Below are 20060 nucleotides of genomic sequence, written 5' to 3'. Positions count from 1 at the left end.
CAAGAAGAGGTTCCCTGCTGGAGAAAATAACATTATTTTACAAGTATCACACACACAAATCTCGATGTATATGTGTGACTACACATGCACTGGTTCTACTTCCGTGTTGTGGATCTTTGACCCGGAACCGGAAGTGACAGCGAGCTTCTTTTTTTTCTCGTCTATTTTTAAGCATGGCGGTAAATGAAGGGGATGAGGCGACTGTTTCTCTGGTGGATGTTTTGGAGGAAGACGAGGAGTTAGAGAACGAAGCCTCTGCCGTCTTGGGGGGCAGCGATCCCGAAAAATGCTCTTACCCCGAGGTGAGGAAAAGACGCCCTGCCCCGCTGAAGTGTTTGCAATTCACGATCTAAGGCATTTGAAACGGCAGACCTGGACACATTTGTGCGGACACGTTGATAGTAATTGTGTTTGCATGTCTTGCGTGCAGTTTGGAAACATTTGACAAAGGGGACATCGACATGTAGGTGGACACCAGAATTGAATGGTTGGACCGCAGGGTGTAGTATAATTTATGCATTTTTAACAACAAATAATGCAACCCCCTTTTAACAGCACGGTCCATATCTGAACATGCCGGATTCAATATGCATGCTGTTTTAATTCTGTTCGGTCACGCTGTGGATAAACTAGACGCAGGTTAACTTAGCATTTATATATGTTTTCGTATTTGAAAAAGTTAGGAGACTTAAGTGTCTATATTAAGACAGCCTGGTGACATGATTGGAGACCCCAGATTGTCCTCCTGTAAAGTAGACAGTGTAGCATGGGTAAACCCGAGGACAGTCAATCTTAATATTCGCTGTTGGGTGTCGAAAGTTTAATTATTCAGCTGACAATTAATGCATTCTGCCTTTATCTCTGGATCAGTGCAGGTCAACCACATCTCATTACAGCTTTTGTTTGAATCACAGCAAACCCTCTCAGTGCTAAGCAAAGGAAGTATGGTTTTGTTAATTTCTATATATTGTGGTCACTCCCAGGGTTTAAGCAGTGGATGATTGCCACTGTAAATGCATGCCTGTTGTGCTTCTTTCCAGGGCTACGTGAAGCGCCAGGCTCTGTATGCCTGCAACACCTGCACCCCCAAAGGAGGCGAGCCGGCGGGGATTTGCCTGGCCTGCTCTTACAAATGCCATGAAGGCCATGACTTATTTGAGCTCTATACCAAAAGGTACGCTCTTCTCTCCTCTCACTACACCGTTTAGGATGAGGTTTCACCTGTTGGGAATAAAACAAAAACAAAAAAACACCATAATAATGAGGCATTTAAACCACCACCATTTAGGTAATTCCACTGAATGTTGTACTGTGATAACACAGTGACCAGGCAAATCCCTTTTTTATATTTGTTGGGTGGGATGGGGTGGAATGGAATATATTTAACTCAGTGAACATCTGTACACATTCCCCATTATGCTGACATTATGCATTATTGGCACCATCTGCCGTTTGCTTGCAGTCACTGCACTGCCTGGCAACCATGGCCAAGAAAGCCTCCATTTACATCATATGCAAATTCACCGAATAGTTTGCATCTTCATAATATTTTTTTCTCTGCACAGGAATTTTCGCTGTGACTGTGGAAATGGCAAGTTCAAAGACTTTGAATGCAAGCTGTACACTGTAAGCATTTCCCCTTTACTCTTAGTCCAGTATAATGAGTTTATTGTATCGAGACATTTAGGAGTTTCAATCAAGGGCCAGAGGGGCTTCTGACTTTTGCTCCAGCCAAACCTTCATTAACATAATTGGTCTGACTTGCTGAATAACTGGAGAAATTAAATTATGTTCCCGGTAATGTACCTTGAATCGAAATAAGTTTAAGCTATGAACTGTTAAAGACCTTTTAAATAATGCCACATATGTGCACTGGGTAAATAAATAGGTGAGTTAAGAAACTGAGCTCTTGTTATAACAAACACAACCCATTGTGGCCCTCGAAAAACTGGGTTAGTGCCCTAATGTAGGCTGTATTGCAGAAGAACCGGTTACATAAATAGAAGTTCTAGGCTTACACTGCTTGGTTTTCACTTCCTTTAGGATAAACAGCATTTCTGTTTTGTTTCTTCCAGGATAAAGACAGGCTGAACACCAACAACAAATACAATCATAACTTCTTTGGGTTGTACTGCACCTGTGAGAGACCTTACCCAGACCCTGAGGATCAGGTACATTAATTCTTATAGTCCAAAAGTAAATTACAGCTAGATCCCCCCCCCACAGTCTTAGCTGAGCTGTTTATATAAAAAAAGACTTGGTATTGATGACTGAGCATCAAACATAATGCTTCTTCAGTAGCCAGCGAAAGCTCAGCAAAACGGTGTGTGGTAGGTGGTAGGATGGCAAGCCTCCAAAGAGAAGACGGAGGAGGAACTGGGATAGTATTCTTGGCTCATTAGGAAACGTGCATAATGAAACGCCTGCTGCCATTGTGTGGAGAAATGTTTAACTTCGCAGGAGAGGGATCTGTCTGTGTGGAGTCGCTCAAGCTGACCAAAAAAAAAAAAAGGAAAGCTTTACTGTAAACTGCCTCTGAGATTCTTCGAGGGGCTGTCGGGCGACGCTCACACAAAGTTCTGGGTATAATGGGTGGACTGATCAAGAGCCATCTTCTTTTGCAGGTGCCAGACGAGATGATCCAGTGTATCGTGTGTGAAGACTGGTTCCATGGCAGGGTATGTTTTCATGAAGTACTGTCTGAAGAAATGAAAGACACGGGGGGTGCATTCAGGCATTACAAGAGACAGAGGGTGTTTGGGTGGGCAAGGCTTCTGAAGCTGAGAGAGAGAGAATAAGTTAACGGACATTAGAGGTTAGACCTAATTTACAGATGAAGAAGGGATATTGTTCGAAACATTCTGTAACTAATTTTATTTAAATTGTGTGTAGATTAATCCTGTTCAGATTGTTTTTCCAGTATTTAAATAGCAGTAGAAGTTTAACCTAGTAATAGGGTAGACCGACTCTACACGATGATGAGTTGTAGGTACTAAGTAAGGAGAGCGGCCCACAATTCATGGCCTGGTTCGGGGTCGGCTCGACAAAATTGCCAGTGGGGATTAAATGCCCAGTTTAAGTGGAATGGGGTGGTGAGTGGGAGATGAAGACCTCTACAATAGAAGAGGGTGATTGGGGCTTTTCACGGGTCGGAAAAAAAGCTGCAATTCGGGTGCAAATGCTGTTCTGTGGTTGGTATCTCTGCAATGACGTGGGCGGTCTTGTCTCGTTCCTGGCTGCAGCACCTGGGCTCCGTGCCCGCCGAGAGCATCGAGCTGCAGGAGATGGTCTGTGGGTCGTGCATGGACAGAGCCCCCTTCCTCTGGGCCTACGCTGCACAGCTGGCAGGTACTGGAGTTCGAGAAACGGCGTGAAAGGAAGCTGAAATGAATTGATCAGCGGCTGACTGTTTTTCCTTCCCGTCTGTGTCTGCCCAGCCCCCTCGGTGACGAGACTGAGCCCCAGCAAGGCCGAGGTGGATGTGGAGGTGGATGTGGAGGACGGGCAGCACGGGGAGGAGAAGAGCCCGGGGTGCGGAGAGGAGGCGAAGCAAAGCGTCAAGAAGGAAGCAGAGCAGCCCTGCACCAGCACTGCCTGCGAGGAGAAGGTACCAGCAGTCTGCCAACTCCCACCCTCTCAAGAGCCCTGCGCAGCTGCCCGGGCCAGCAGACGGGCAGAATATTCAGATGCTGCCTCCAAAATAATGCAAATCATTCTATAGGCAGTTCTACCAGCAGATGGCACTGTGCTTTTATTCTTCTTTTGTTACAATTAACCTATTCTTCTGCCTGTGTGCATGGTGGTGGTGGTTGGTCTTTTTTTTTTTTTTTTTGGATTCTAAAAATGACATGAAAAGAGCTATAGACCCAGGGGACCGTCCTGGCATGAAATCGCATCTCGGCGGTACGTGCTGAATAGAAGCTTTCCTCTTTCATCAAGTTGCGATGAGTTTGAGTTTTGAAAGTATGAATTACTTAGCTGCTTCTCATGCAAGGGAAGGATGATGGAATTTAAAGATTTATCCTTTTTTGGGGGGGGTGGGGGGATCTTTTTTTGGGATCAACCTCTTGATTTGTGTCCCATGTGTGTGTTTTGTTCATATTCCAGGCAGTGGCAAATGGGGAGACGGGCTGCAAAAGGAAATATGATGAGATGGAGGCCGCAGCTGAGTGTAAGACGGAGACGGCAGGATGCAAACTGCAGGAACTGAAGGCCAAGGGTTTTGTGAAGAAGGAAGGAGCAATCTTCTGGCCGTACGTCTGGCGTAGCAAGCTGTGTACCTGCACTGACTGCAAGGTATGCCCACCCCCCCCCCCACCACAGTGCTCCTTCAAAAAAGATCAGATGCTTTGTGTAGTTCAGAAGCGATGGGGGTTTGGGGGTGGGATGCTTGTTTGGGGAGAAGCAAACTCAAAAAAGTAAGATGAAGCGTTGAAATGTCGCCCTGGGCACCACTCCTCTTGTTCCAGAAAGCCTACGTCAAAGCGGAGGTGCCGTTCCTGCTGGACGAGTTGGACACGGTGCTGGCCTACGAGCACAAGGGCAAGACGGAGCAGGAGAGCGCGGCGGAGGGCAGGGACCCGCTGATGACGGCGCTGAGCAGCATGGACCGGGTACAGCAACTGGAGCTCATCTACGGTGAGGACTAGAAACCCGTGTGCGATACCCGATGGAGAGAGGATGCCACTGGGCAGTAGAAACGAAAGCAGAGGATGTTCCCTTTCTTAATTAGTCATTTCAAAGGCAGAGGCGGGCCGGCAGGGCCAGCAAGGCCTTCTCTGCTGGTCTAGAGATTGTCAGAATCAGAATTTTATTTTTATCATTTAATATATATTTTAATTAATGATATATGTGTTTTACAAAGTCTGTTCCCATCAGTCTATTCATGTCATTTCATTGCTACTCTCTCCCTGGGTTGCGCTGCTTCCACTGCATCTAAATTAGAGCTTTTATCCAATCAGATTTTCCACCTGTGCTGTGAAAAATCTACTCTGAAGCCTTCACAATTTCTGCTGTTGAAGCAAATGGCGATGATGATGTTGATTGTCATTCTTTAACCAATCAGATTTCGAGTTTGCCATGTTGGGCGTATTCTTTGACACGCTTGAGCCTCTAGCTGGCCTAGCCGCCTACGTTAGCATTTTTCGTGTGGCGTGATCGGAGGGCCAGTTAGCTAACTGAAGTAAAACTAGCTAGCACGTAACGTAGCATCATCTAAGATTTATTTAAACTTTCTTTAGTGATGTTTAGATGTAGTGCTTTAGACTTTTTGTTTAGATGTTTACTTAGCCCTATTGTTTTTTAACACAATGGCTGAAGGAGGAGAAGAAGAAATGGATTTGGTGGCGGATTTACTGGCGAAGCCTTTTTGGAGAAGGACCTTTCAAGAAAAGCTGGAAATTGTGAGGAAGGGTCGACCAACCCCGCAGCTAGCAGCCCTGTCCCAGCCAGGGAAAGGATTCGTGCGACACTTTCAGTCGAGCAACTACGAAAGGTACGCCTGGCTTACAGCCTCGAAGGAACACTGCAAATTGTATTGCTGGGAATGCCTGTTATTTGCAACCGACCGATATGGTGCTTGGAGCCACGCTGGGTTTGCAAACCTGAATTGCCTAACCAAGGCAGCAACAAGACACCAAAGCACGGCAGGACACTTGCAAGCAACGGTGCTATTGAAAATGTTTGGAGACACCCGAGTGGATCTACAACTCAACGATCAAATGCGAAGGGAGAGAGAGCTTCACAACGAAAAAGTCAAGAAAAATAGGGAAATACTGAAAAGACTGATCGATTGTGTCATCTTTCTGGGTAAACAAGAGCTCTCGTTTAGGGGACACGATGAAAGCAAGGAGTCCACAGACAGGGGTAACTATGTCGAGCTTATTTCCTTTCTAGCCGAGCACGACAATGACTTGCATTACCACCTTTCCACTAACGAAGCGTTTACTGGGACTTCAGGCAAAACACAAAACGATCTGATTAGTGCTATAGCTGAAGTGATGGCAGAGGAGATAAAAAGGGAGATCGATAAAGCACCTTTTGTCGCAGTTATGGTGGACGAAACTACAGACGTGAGTACTGCAGCCCAGCTGGCACTGGTGCTCCGCTATGTGACAGACACTGGTGTCAAAGAGAGGTTTGTCAGATTTGACGATGTTACGAGTGGCAAGCGGGCTGATGACATTGCTGCTCTCGTTATCCGACTCCTGGAGGAACACGAATGCCTGGATAAAGTCGTGGCGCAGTGCTTTGATGGGGCTGCCGTCATGGCATCTGGACTAAATGAGGTGCAGGCTAAAGTTAAGGTGAGGGCTCCTATGGCTTTATTTATACATTGCTATGCACATCGACTTAATTTAGTACTGACTCAAGGGGCATCGAAGCTTAGAGAATGTAGGATCTTTTTTGCGCGTCTCAATGGCCTAGCTGCGTTTCTTTCCAGATCCCCTAAATGCATGCAGCTGCTTGACAATATCTGCCAGCGGCGTCTTCCTCGTGTGGCACCAACAAGGTGGCAGTATAGTTCTAGATTGGTCAGCACAGTCTTTGAGAAGAGAGTTGCCCTAAAGGAGCTATTTGAGCACATATTGGAACACCATGATGAGTACGACGAGGAATCTGTGCGCTGTGCTGACGGATACAGTGCACATCTGGGTGATTTTGAGTTTTGTTTTTTGCTTTCCACTTTTCATGGGATTTTTCAGTATTCGGATGTGCTTTTTGGAATACTGCAGAACAAAACACTCGACGTCCAGTTCTGTCTGGCAAGATTGGAGGAGTTTTGTGACACCATTGAGAGGGGGAGAGGGCAATTTGGGGAGATTTACGAATCTACTGTGCGCGAAACAGGTACGCCGAGCACACGGACAGGCCAAGCGCAGGGGGACATTCGTGCAAGGTACCAGAAACTCCACAGCAACATTTTGGACAACATCCTTGCCCAGATACGGAACCGGTTTAAAGACCACGAGAAAGTAATGTTTCTCTCCCTCCTCGACCCTCCGCAGTTTCAGACATACCGGAAAAAATTCCCGGATGCGGCCTTCTCTAGCTTAACGCAGAGCCACGGCACGCTCTTCGACCTGCCCCGGCTTAAAACAGAACTTACCGTAATGTATGCCATGACTCATTTTGAAGGAAAAAGCCCAGCTGACCTCCTCGCTTTCCTTCAGCAGAAAGATCTATGCGGGAGCATGCGTCAACTTTACGCATTGGCATGTTTGGCGGTGACCATCCCAGTACCTACTGCCTCTGTGAAGGGGACATTTTCAGCCCTAAAATGCATTCAAACGTATTCAAGAAATGAGACTGAGCAGGCTCGACTGTCAGCACTGGCCTCCATGGCAATCGAGAAGGAGCTTTTATTGGAACTGAAACGCACCGGTGTACTGTACAACCGTGTCATTGAACTCTTTGTAAAGAAAGAAAGGAGGATGGACTTTGTCTTCAAATGATGAGCACCTTTGGTAAGTTAGATTTTTTTTATGTATCTTTGTTTTACAGCATTTTTGCTTGCTTGGTGGTCTGAGTGAATGTGACTGGTTTCTTTGGTAATGACATTGATTTGGGCTATGCGATGTCTATTTGTGATACAGTATCCGGTCATACTGCGTAACATTGGTACATCCTTGATGGTTTCAGTTACCACGTGCATTGTAACTCTCATAGGTGTCGAGCCTCATGTTAAATCACTTTATTCCACTCAATAAAGGTCACCGTCACTGTGAATATGGGGTGGTTACATCGAATGACAATAGCCTATAGCCCTAGTGTCATGGTGAGGTTTAATTGCGGCAGGACAGCACTGAAGGTCTAGGTGTAAAATAGACGGCCCGCCACTGTTCAAAGGGAACGCTGAACTTCCTCGGCTGAATCCCCTGCAACACAAACCGGAAAAGAACCGTTTTCACCCTTTTCTTGTGAATCCTTTTAATAGCAGGGTTGCGAACGTCTAATTAAAAGGCTGCGTCTCCCAGTTGAGAACGTAGCGAGAATTAAACCCCTCTCTCTCTCTCTCTTCCAGAGTACAATGATCTAAAGACTGAGTTGAAGGATTACTTGAAGAGATTTGCAGATGAAGGCAAGGTACAGAGCGCTAATCAAAAGAATTGCGTGGGGCGGGGGGGTGGTGGGGTGGTGTCGGCAGTGGATGCCTCCTGGAAGGGGGATTTGAGCAGTATTTGCCATTCCCACTTCCAGCAAGCGATACACAGCGATATCATTTACATTATTGATTGCCTTAACATGTTTGTCAGCTAAATCCACAGTTTAATCGGTGGCGTACAAGCAGAGTTTACTTTATATGGATTATTTTTCATGTTGGTACAGTGTTGTGTGTAAGCCTAATTAATTCCCTTAGCTAGACAATACAGCAGAACCTATCAATTTCACTGCATATGTTAAAAAAAAAAAAACACACTGAGTCCCAGTGCAATTAAATTGGGCTGACACTATTGTTTTGCTCAAGGGGAAACCGAGCCTCGGGGTATACTTTCGATTTAAAACACACAAGGACAAATTTGCCTCATGTCAGGTATTTTAACCAGCTAAATCCCTCCAACAGCAATGCTAGGCCTCCAACACATTGTAAGCTTACCTGGCCCATCAGCAGCCTCTTCCTCACTCGTGTCTCGCTGTCCTGTCCGCTCCCCTGCAGGTGGTGACCAGCGAGGACATCCAGCGATTCTTCGAGGAACTCCGGTCGAAGAAGCGGAGGCGGATGAGTGGCGGCCAGTACTACTGCAGTTGAACAGGGCCCGCCTCCTCCCAGCCACGCCTCTCGACCCCGTCTTCACGAAGAGCAACATTTTCCGACGTTTAGGATTTGTTTAACGATCAGAGCCACGTGGTTTTTTTGTTTTTTTAATCTATCTTCGAAAGAGCGTGACTGTCCCACATCCCCACGGCTTCTTTTAAATAAAAACGCGTCCTAAAAAAAAATATATACATACATAAGGTATTTGTAGGAAGTTCTCGTGGCTCTAAAGGTCCCTATTTAACACTTTGGGCTGCTGTTACAGTTTAAGGCCCTGCATCTCTTTGTATATGCCTTAGTATTGTTTTAGTGCATTCGTCTCTGTGAAAGACTAGGGGCCGACAAACGACTGCGTGTAGAAATGGGCTTCTGAACGCGTGCTCCAGGTGACGAAGCAAGTGGCATGTAGTTCTCGTATCGGTTTTTCCTGTTTCGGCTCTTTGAAAATGCTTTTCCTCGTAAAGCTCTCCGTGTTCAGAAGAATGGCAGCGTTGTGTATCAGACGTCACACGTGGACTCTGGTCCGTGCAGCATGTTGCTAAGTTAACCATGAGATACTTAGTAGTATTACTTCTGTCCTTAATGGCTCTTTCTAAGATCCTTGTAATCCGTAACCAAAAGGGGGTACATTCCTGTTGTGTGCACTCGGCAAAATCTGATTAAAGTTTGTTATTGATCAGGTAAGATAATGATTTAAAATAATAAGGAAAATATAATCGATAGAAAGCAGGAGTATTAACTACCCCACGAGTAGGTTTTCAAATCATATAATTGATCACTTTATTCATTATTACAAAACTGGTTGTAACAAAAGAGAAACTGGTGTTGAAGGTTAGTTAGCGGAGAACTCTGGATGTATAGGATGTTATGATGACCGTTTTTAAATCAACCGTGATTTGTTTTGCGTCTCTTTTGTAGTATTTCCTTTTTACTTTCAGCATTTCTGACAAATAAAAACAAAAAATGTTGGCTTGTGTGATGTGTATCTATTGACGCATTTAAGGGTGTAGTTCTATCAAAAAAACTCTGTAAACTGTTAAACCTTATTTTATTACTGCACCTGAAATCCAACATGTTAAGATGTGGTTCATGGGATCCATCTTCAAAACATGCCCTCTTGTGGTGTCAAGTTAGTAGTGACCTGAAAAAGCAGGACTAGAGCCAGAAGTCTATAGAAGCAGTTTATTTTGAAGATGCCAACTAGTTGCAGATTTAAGTTCATCACTGTTACGTGCCTCTTCTGAGATAACAGTAGAAAAATAGAACCAGTGAAACTTTATACAACAACTTGTCATGGTAATCTACAAGAAACGTGTTTATACAGACATATACACTGGAATATATATGTGTATATAAACAAACCACAAGTTCTGGAGGTTCTGTTCAAAGGTACCTAAAAATTAAAAAATACTATATTTCAAAAAACACTATATACATTGAAGCATACTAGAGTTTACAAAGAACTGGTTATGCAGGTTTGTAGAAAACACTTGCATAGGACATAAGTTCACTTCTCAAGAAAATACTGAGCCTTTTGCATTGAAGGCACTTGCTTGACTCTATACAAAGGAAAGCAAAGTAGCATCTTGAGAAACCGCAGAAAATCATTCTGGAAACAAAGCAAACCCTCCAAAAATCCCGTCACAGAAAAATAACATGACCCTCTCTGCACTGTTTTTCAACGAAGCATGCAGGATGGAAAATGGAAAGGCATTTTGTTGCCAATTCATTGCAGAAACAACAATGATGCTGCTGCATGCATATATATATATATATATGCAGCAGCATCATTACCATCTCATAATTTAAACCAAACAAGCGTAATATTCTAAAGGATTTCAATAGAAACCCATTGAGAATACAAAGGAAATTTTACTTCAGTTTCTAAAACAATGGTGCTTGCATGCGATGCTCAAAGATTACTTTATAAAAGGTGAAGCGAGCAAAAGGAAAATGGCTTGCAATGAAATCAAATGTAATCTGAAACTGTAAGAATGGCATACAGCACTACTCAACACCAACTACAAAAGACATACAGACAGCTTTTAGTTTACATTAACAGCCATTGTAGTGCAATGGTACTAAACTGTAAAGAACTATGAACAGCAACACAAGTCATTTACAATAAACTGCAGGAGTTTTATTTTTATTATTGGTTATAAATCTATAATGTCCATTCAAAAATGGTAAAACTGCAAGAGATACTAGTTTATTGGAAAAAGGCAGTTTAATGTCTTAGAAAAGACATGGAAATGGCTGTTGTTGAAATACACTGTATTTGAAGAACAGCCACGCATGACTTGTGTTGCCACAAAATAAAAGTTCAGACCCCAATTACAGAAAAACCAACACGACACATTAATACGTTAAAACGTTCACCACAAATCCTTGGAATCTGTCATACGTCACATCAGAATAGTGCACAAACTCCCCTACTGACATTTCATTAACTCTCGTGTAAACACATGGAATACCAAAGACACAGTTAGCTAGGTAAACGGCTTTTCATACAAAAGACTTGGGATGAACCGTAGAAAGAACAGTTGCAGCATTGTTTTAATATAAACTGAAATTAAAAATGTGAGGAAAAAACTAAAAACAAAACACCTTATCCACACACGGGATCTGCTTTTCAGTTCATCACTTTTCAGTTCCTTTTGCATCAAAGCTCACGGCTCGATCACAAACTTAAAAAACGACCAAAACTTCCCCGCCAACATTTGAAATAAAATGTGTGTTTCAGTAATACAAATGCTTAATCCCCATCTTATTCTCCTTTGAATCCCTTCTAGTAACCATGTGGAGAAAATGCCCAAGTCCCCCTGGCAAATTAGTATTTCTAGACTCCTTGTTAAGCAAAAACAAACAAGCAAACCGTAAGATGTTGAGTTAAGTTGAATTACATTAATTTCCCTTTGGATCCCTCAACTGTTGCTCAAAGAGACCCACACAACACTAATTTGCTTTCTTAAAATTCACACGTGTTTCCCATCCCACCTCCGTCTGACAGGCAGTCAAGGTTAACCTGAAAACCTTGAAAGCTTAATGACTTGTTTTCTGTGGGAGATTTGCAGCCTCCGAAGCTCATTGTGTGCGCGTCCTCATTTCTCTCGCCATTTTGTTCCGAGCCGTAACCGCAGCACTGAAGTAAGAGGAGACCCGTCCCGTTTAATAACAAGTTTGCAATTAAAACCCTGACAGCATCACTTTAAGCTCAGTGTAGCAAACAGACCAGCATTTTTTTTTTTTTTTTTTTTAATGGCAACCTCAGCTTTGTTCAAGTCTTCCTAATTAACCGCAGTGGTGGTCTCAAACAGTCTTAGAGGGGATATGGGGCAATAACACAATAACACAAACTGGCAGAATTTCCTTCACAAGACTAGGGTCAGTGGCCCCCGATGTGTGGGTTGTGCATAGCGTGCACCTAAACACAAAGGGATGTCTGGTTAAAAATACCAAAAAAAAACAGAATTCAGACAGAAAACCTAACTTTGTTTTGCGATTCAACCACATAGTACAATAGGAACAAATCTAAACCACAATCTACATCAAATTCCTTTGCATTTGCCGAGCTAGCGTTGAACGAGTGGCTTCAAACACCACATTTAATGTAGTCCTTTGTAAACAAAAAGGTTTTAAGACTGGAAATCAAAATTCATAAGCATACAAGTAGATGCCAGGTTTAACAATATATACACATTATGTTAACATCCATTTTAAATAACCACTGTATCCAGGACAGGGACATTAACATTATATGTATATATGATGATTTACGTATTTAAATTGATTTTTAACTACACACAATCCACCCAGCGGTTTCGATATGAGCACATTTCCACTGCTTTCACAATATCCGTCTCTCATGCCTGCCCTCATCGTCTTTCTGAATACTGGGCACAGTTCACCAGAGCACGGGCTGTACCCTGTGGCCAGTATCCGTTTTCTATTTCCGTCCGCCCCGTCTGTTCTGCTCTGAATAGGGCATGACATTTCAGCTCAGAGTTGGAAAGTACTGTTCTGATGTTGGCTTTAAACGCGTATCTCTAGGTGCAGTTGCTTTCTGCCACTGTGGCTGGGAGGATGGAGTTGCAGTCAAATCCTTTTGTCCATAACAGTTTGTTCTTTGGTGTTCAAAATGGTCTACGCACCCTCGGGTATGTGTAGATTGTCAAAGCATAAGGATTGTCTCAAATTACATAAAAAAAAAAATAGAAGAAATAAAAAACTGCAATTGATGTCTTAAAAAATAAAAAATAAAAAATAAAATGGTAAGGTCATAACAAATTCTTCCTACAGTAAATCAATGGATTCCACGTTTTGTGTCACAATTGGAGCAACAGAATGCTTAATCTTCCCTCTCCCTGCATTTACAGTAGTCTAACGCCACACGTCAGCAGCGCTATGGGGTACAAAGTGTCTTATATGTAGTTCTGAAGCACGTTTGCACACCGAAGTCAAAACACTCTCCAGCTCGACACACATCAGCAATCCCCCGGCAGAAAACAAGCGCCAAAAACTGTGCACTAAATATGCCCACCTCCGCATTAGCATAAACCTACCGAACCTAAACCTAGGCAGAAAAAACGTTTATTCATACACCATACATCTCAATCAGCTTGAACATGTGGGGCAGAAACAAGTCAAACCAGTACACTAGGGACCTGGAGGTTAGCTCTGTATTGGTGCAGGGAGTGGACTGATTCACTGTACAAGCAAGGTGTCCAAAAAAAAAACCCAGTGTATTAAGATGCTGGCCATGTTTCCAAATACAAAGCGTGAAATACAACATGTAATCATCACTTGCTCGATTAGAGAATACTGATGGGATTGCATACTAGAGTAAAACTCATCGGGTTGAGAATGTGGATTTGATCCCTGGCTTGAGGTACCAACGTATATAAAGCATTTTCAGGAGTGGAAAAGGTTGAGGTTTCTGTCTGGAGGTAGAAATTTGTTGTACAGGACGAAGTGTAAGATAACAGAACGAAAGCGCGTGACCTGGTATAGCAGGGTCGGCCCAGTAGGTGCTGCTAAAGAGGTTATGGGTTAAAGGCAGAGACATGGAAGTACAGGAGTCTTCAAGCAAGTGCCGTCACACTGTAAATTGTCACACTGTAAATAAGCATTAGTGGGAGTTGAAACGACCCTCCCCGGGACTCAAAGGACAGATGATTGGGATTTGGTCTCAAATAGGAGTGCAAAAGCATCAGAAAATGTTAAGGCTTGTCATGTTGTTTTGATGCCAAAAAAAATAAAGTCCACTTAAACAAAACAAAGAAAACAGCCATGTGGCACTCCTCGGCCTTCCCCTCTGCCCCCAGCCCAAGGCCTCTAATGACAGATTTCTCTCAGCTGGCCGTAGCAATTAAACGCAGCCCAGATATTTCGGTGAAGTCCTTGAGCTGCTTGCACTGGCCTGTTGCACCTCAAACGAGAGTCAAAGAGTTAAAGACAGCCCCACATCGGCCGGGTTTTTTTCTTCCACGAGCCTTTGCCATTGATCTGCTATTAAAGGTTGTTTTTCTTATTAATGTCTCACTCTCCTTCTGCAATGAGTTCTAACCATCTGTAATGAGATATGTGTAGGAAAAGGATCGATAAACAACAGTACTCTCAACAGGAGTTTTCAGCACAGCGGGCTGCAGCAACTTCATTGACTTTACATCAGCTCCGCTACGCTGTTCCCATGTATCCCCTGCTCTGGACTCTCAACAGCCTGAAATCAAGAGTGTTTGCCGGTGTCACCCTGTCCCTGGCACCTCTTTTCACTTGACTTTGTCCTCCCCTCTCCTGGTACACGTCCCGTTTTAGAAACGCAACGCAAAGCCTCAAACAACAGTCGGCTTCTGACAAGATAATGAATGTCTACCCCTTGGCGTGCGCACACAGTTAAAGTTGAGAAGAGATTATAAATAAATAAAAATAGGTTCATATTTATTTTTGTCTTTCTTTAGAGAGACACCTTTGCCTTTCAGATATTTTGATAATATCTAGTAGAAGGTGGCTTGAGTGTATTTTCAGATTTTGCTTTTTTCTTGTTTTCTTCTCCCAGAACATTAGCATATCTAAAGTAACATCTGCTGTTGTGTGGAAAAAAAAAAGAGGAAAAAAAAGCAGCTCTATCTAACAAATCTGAACTGAGCTCTAGTCCGACAAATGAGAAGTGTATCATTCTTATTGAGACAGCGACTGGAAATAAAAGAAAAATGTTACTCAAAGCTGACCTGCGGGAGACCCACAATTTAGACGCTAATATTGCTGACATTTTCAACAATGACATTTTCTATTTCGTATCTATTATGAATATTATTCTTTAGATTAAATTACAGACTGGAATTAAGCCATGGGCATGTAAATTCATCTAATGATGCAGGATCAAGGTATTTAGGCTGGTTGCTTTTAAGGCGCTTTCCCATATTAATTAATTTGCATATTAAAAAATCTGCCACATCTGGTCATACCTGGATCTCACCTTGGTATGCATAAACTCCCAATTGTATATAAAGTACCAGTTAATCCTAATGACTAGTTCTCTAAGCTCGGGCACTTGCTTCAGATGGCAACATATTTGAAGCCGAGGGTATTTCTCTTCCTTGCCTTGCTGCACAGCAATAACGCTCTGATTGTGGGTTTTCCCTCCGCAACAGGGCTGACAAATCACCTGTGTAACCTTCTGCAGTCACATTTTCCCCCTAGAGCGAGTGGATGATGCATATGATCCTGAAATGCAGCAACATCCCCAGACCTCCGCCGCAGCCACAAATCCACACTAGCATCCACATTATATTGCTTGGATCTGCAGACTGATGAAACCAGTATAAATCAAGGGACCAAGAAACTGTAGTAAAGACATTTGAACTCATGAATCTTTCCAATAAATGATAACAAAGTGGGGAGGATTTTGATATTGTTGTGGTCAGTAAATATGCAATGACTCAATTGAATGGTGCTGGACATGTTTCATTTTATGCTGGCATATACTGTGAACCTTCATAATGCTTTACCAGCTACTGCTGCTGAAAAGACCAGAGACTGGTTTCCGAGATCTTGGAAGACTTAACCCCTATCCCCCTTCATATGCTGCAGTGGGATTTAATTTCTCTCCTGCCTGTAAAGAAAACCCAAAATCTTCTGGCACTAAGTACAGAGAGTGTACTGCGCCGATCAGAGTCTGGCAAAGTAGGTCAGGAAGTAGGAACGTTCACTGTTACAATGGGGAATTCTCTTGATAATCTAAAATGATGCCTTGTATTATTAATTAATAATACAAGGCGAACTCCCAGTTCTGTTTCTCTTATCCTGATAAAACAATACCGAGGTTGGTTTGGTTCAGATACAGTACACTTTTTAAAATGATTACTCCTTTGCATTGTTCTCCCAGCTCTTACTCGGGGACGGAGGCTACAATGGCAAATCTCAAGCAAAGTGAAAGAATCCTTAATCAAGCGCCGCACAGTGTGGGTCCCGTTGTGTTCTTAATCGCCTTACGCGCTCGCAATAAAGGACAACAGATGACAGCCAGTTCTCATTAGAATCTATAATCAGGACATCCGCTTTTAAAAGGTAGCTTTTCACTGAAATATGAAACGCAAATTACCTGCCATAAAAACGCCATTCCAGGAAATATTATACACAAATGGTGCCACTGGAAAACTTAGAAGAGGATCTTGGGAATAATGTGTAACAGATGCTAACATTGATAACACTAACCGAATATGTACAAAGTTAAAGGGGTTTACATTTATAGTTAAAAGGTGATGTACGTCAAAAATGACTTGCAAGCAAACTTTTCAGTGTCCCCAAATGTTTTTAAAAACTTAAATTAACAGCAAATACATGCTTCACTGGCTTCATAAAAACCTGAGTCTTTTCCAGCAGATTTCCCACAATGCCGAGACTATTACTAATCAGTAATGTATGCTAAACTGGAAAAAATGCTAGGACAGCAAGTCGGGGGGGAACGGCAAACTTAATATCAATTCAAAGGAAGGGAAATGAGAAGGAAATATATAAAAAACTAGCTACCACTGCATTACCCTTACCCACCCCACTTCTGTAAATAAATGGAAAAGGTAGATATGCATTGTTATTAAGCCAGAACTAATACATTCAGTCTGAGGCAAAATTATATTTACAGATAAGAGACCACCACACTGGGAGCAGCCAGGAAGAATATTGTGATTGCAGTCCAGGTAATTACGGGAGGAAAAAACCCCAGGCAAGAACAGAATCAATAGGCCAATCTGAGACGCACAAGGGGTCATCAAAGCTCATCCCTTTGGTGCTGCCTTACAGAGTAAAATACTTATTAATATGGCGATAGACTGTTTCTTTTGTTAACTCAAGACAAAAGCATGCTTGCCAGAGACTGGAAAAACCCTCAGCAAGGACTACATGACATACAAGGTGTCATCGTGCTGTGCCAGGAGCAAGGCTGTGTTTAAAAAAGGGTGGAGAGTGACAAGCTGTTATTAACCATTGGCTGGGTGCAGTAAGCTTTTTCCCTCCATTTTTATGATTGAAATTGCAATTTGTATAATTCACCACTTGTGTCGAGAGTTATGCATTGTGACGGGCTCTACTCATGCTAAGAGTATTTTAGCACGTTTATTCATTATGAGGAAAAATATTTAATTTTGAAAGGAGCTGCAACTGGGTGAAGGAATCTTTAAAGAAAGAAGAAGGAATATCAGTAAGATTCAGGTCAGACAGGATACTGCTTTTAAGAAACTGGTTAAACAAGCTGGGTCACAATAGACTTAGGGATGAAATGTCAGTACCAAACCAAACCAACCCATTAATAATGCTATGAAATGTGAGCAGAAGATCACTATACATTGAAAAGCACTGTGTCCTGTCAACAAGTTTCGGTAAACACTCTGCAGTTAGTGTCTCAAAATTGAAAATCTCCTAAATGCATTCAAATTGACCTACAAGAAAAGAAACATCCCATTGAGCAGCACCTAAAGAGGACTGGGCCAGCGTCTTCCACATTTCCCTTTTGTTTTCGCTCTCTTCTCATGTCTTTAAAGTGCAGATTTCTTATAAGGGTAATCAGGCTTGTTTGGTGACCTGCGGTCTCTGCTGGCTATTGCCTCCTCACTGGCACTGTTCCTGTGGGGCAGTAAGGCCCCAGGAGGCTCTCCCCCACCCCCCGTGCCATCAGGGGCCGACCTCCTGCCCGGGGGGCGCTCCTCGTAGGTCTCTAGGCCCACGCTGGGGGAGCGGCCCGGCCCCAGGCCACATGTCAGGTCTGACTCGTTTTTGGAGCGCATCCGCACCGCCCCGTGGCCCCCCGAGGAGCTGTTCTGAGCGGCCAGCGCCAGGTCCAGCCTCTGAGGGGGCTGCTCCAGTACGTCCAGGTGTAGGGGGTCGGGCCCAGGCCGCGAGGGGTGCATGTCGGGCATGTAGGAGGGGGCGAGGGCGCCCGCGGGAGTCCGGCTATGGCTGTAGAGGTCAGGCCCTGCGTAGGTTCCTTGCAGCGGTGAAGGGGTGTGGCGGCTGGGGGCCGGGGTGGCGGGGCGGCAGGAGAAATCGTAGAGGTCTGGATACTCTTGCCGGCTCTCTGCTTTCTGTTCGGCGGGATGCTTCTTGCGTGAGCTGTGCCCGTGCCGGCCCAGATGGCAGGGAGCAGCGGGCTGGTAGTGAGGGGCGGCGGGGCACGAGGAGTGCTGGTGTGGATCACTCAGACCCACGTGGCCCTCTGCGTCCACCGTCACCTCCGGCAGCCTCCGCTCCTTCAGACTCATGGCCGACACCCCCATGGCAATGTCAGGCATGAACTCGTTGATGACAGGCTCCATATTCTGCTTCAGAAGGAGAAAGGGAATACAGAATTCACTCACTCCCTTACAAAATTAAATCTATCATGTTCTAGATTCTCTCTCATAACCTCCAATAAGGGGAAGCAGTATAAGCAAGTCTCCTTATGAAGAAATATTTGTTTTTCTATTTTCAGACTGGCAATGTTTGTTCATCAAGACAGTTTTCACGGTGTGAGCAACTGGCACCTCAGTTTTTTTTTTTTTTCTGACTATTTTTGGCATTAAATCTTATGAATCCCTTGCAACCTTATTTCACTGAATTGCAGCACTAGTTGAAGCAAAACCCAGATAACCTACAGTACACATCCCTAACCGGTGATTTCTTAGCTGCAGTGCTACTACAAAATGCTATAAATCCTTTGACCTGAATGTTTCCTTCTAGTGGATTTCTTCACTACTCACCCCCTGCTTCTCCGGATGCAGAGTCCTGCCCAGCACTGCAGGGTTGGTGCAGTCTGGCGGGATGACCTTCGCCCCCGGGGGGTAGGCAGGACTGCCGTGTTTGGAGGAGGGCCGCAGGTGCAACAGGGAGTGGTTGCAGGGGTAGGAGAAGGAGCGGGAGGGTGGCTGGCTGGGGGCTCGCGGTCTCCAGCCAGCCTTGAGCTGTCCATGAATGGGGGTGGCCGGGGGGTGGTAGGGTGGCGGAGGCGGGGGCAGGGGCGGGTGGAAGTTGGCCAGGGACTCCAGGTCAGTGAACATGCTCTCCACCGCAGGAGTGCTGTTGATCCGGCAGCGCCCAGACTGACGCAGGGCGAGCACCGGGCTCTCGTCTCCAAACCGCTCCTCGGGGAAGAATTTGTGTGGATTCTGTGGAGGCAAAATAAGTCAAATAAAGGCTATACTCTATAGGAGGTACAGATCTAGATGAAGTAACGCATGAGAAAGACCTAGGAGTCTATGTGGACTCCTCACTTTCTCCATCCAAACAATGTGGGGAAGCAATAAAAAAGGCTAACCGAATGCTAGGGTATATTGTCTAAAGTGTAGAATTTAAAACAAGGGAAGTAATGTTAAGACTGTACAATGCGCTAGTTAGACCTCATCTGGATACTGTGTGCAGTTCTGGGCTCCACACTTCAAGAAGGATATTGCTGCTTTAGAGGCAGTTCAGAGGAGAGCAACCAGACTCATTCCAGGTCTGAAGGGAATGTCCTACTGAGAGACTGAGGGAACTGAACCTTTTCACCCTGGAACAGAGGAGACTACGTGGGGACTTGATCCAAGTCTTCAAAATCATGAAAGGCATCGACCACATCAAACCAGAGGAGCTTTTCCAGATCAGCAGGGACACACGCACCCGGGGACACAAATGGAAATTGGGCTTCAAGGCATTCAAATCGGAAAACAGGAGACACTTCTTTACACAGAGAGTAGTCACAATCTGGAATAAACTACCCAGCGATGTGGTAGAAGCTGAAAGTTTGGGAACATTTAAAAATAGACTGGATAGGATCCTTGGATCACTTAGATATTAATGG

The 20060-nt window shown here is 44.1% G+C and overlaps 2 protein-coding genes across 3 annotated transcripts in view; one reads left to right on the top strand and one right to left on the bottom strand.

Moving 5' to 3' along the window:
• The first annotated feature begins 142 nt into the window (after positions 1-142).
• ubr7 (ubiquitin protein ligase E3 component n-recognin 7) lies at positions 143-9724 on the top strand. Of its 2 annotated transcripts, XM_066694492.1 has the most exons (11): positions 143-302; positions 1041-1174; positions 1566-1626; positions 2076-2171; positions 2625-2678; positions 3243-3348; positions 3438-3607; positions 4108-4296; positions 4470-4638; positions 8024-8085; positions 8657-9724. In XM_066694492.1, exons 1-11 carry the CDS (start codon positions 174-176, stop codon positions 8747-8749), a joined length of 1263 nt encoding a protein of 420 aa, XP_066550589.1. In that variant the 5' UTR covers positions 143-173; the 3' UTR covers positions 8750-9724. The 2 variants fall into 2 exon arrangements, 1 of the variants encoding a protein (XP_066550589.1); XR_010805175.1 differs by lacking the exons at positions 143-302; positions 1041-1174; positions 1566-1626; ... (4 more) ...; positions 4108-4296; positions 4470-4638 and adding an exon at positions 4657-7466 and having other exon boundaries at positions 8657-8730.
• A 199-nt stretch (positions 9725-9923) lies between these two features.
• Positions 9924-20060, bottom strand: part of btbd7 (BTB (POZ) domain containing 7) — a 71225-nt gene continuing 61088 nt past the window's right edge. Inside the window, exons 10-11 of the mRNA XM_066694491.1 lie at positions 18985-19389; positions 9924-18564 (exon numbers count right to left, since the gene is read on the bottom strand). Of these exons, the coding sequence (XP_066550588.1) occupies positions 17785-18564; positions 18985-19389 (1185 nt within the window). The 3' untranslated portion in view covers positions 9924-17784. The remainder of the gene's footprint in view (positions 18565-18984; positions 19390-20060) is intronic.

The sequence above is a fragment of the Amia ocellicauda genome, chromosome 21 (genome assembly GCF_036373705.1).
Source record: "Amia ocellicauda isolate fAmiCal2 chromosome 21, fAmiCal2.hap1, whole genome shotgun sequence".
NCBI classification, from domain to species: domain Eukaryota; kingdom Metazoa; phylum Chordata; class Actinopteri; order Amiiformes; family Amiidae; genus Amia; species Amia ocellicauda.
This window is presented reverse-complemented; position numbering and strand designations above follow the sequence as displayed.

What these genes read in the sequence shown, in the direction of transcription:
- ubr7 (XM_066694492.1), top strand. Translation starts at nt 174, where the DNA reads ATGGCGGTAAATGAAGGGGATGAGGCGACTGTTTCTCTGGTGGATGTT. An exon ending in TTTGAGCTCTATACCAAAAG is followed by an intron (nt 1,175 to 1,565) that starts GTACGCTCTTCT and finishes TTCTCTGCACAG; the next exon opens with GAATTTTCGCTGTGACTGTG. An exon ending in GTACCTGCACTGACTGCAAG is followed by an intron (nt 4,297 to 4,469) that starts GTATGCCCACCC and finishes CTCTTGTTCCAG; the next exon opens with AAAGCCTACGTCAAAGCGGA.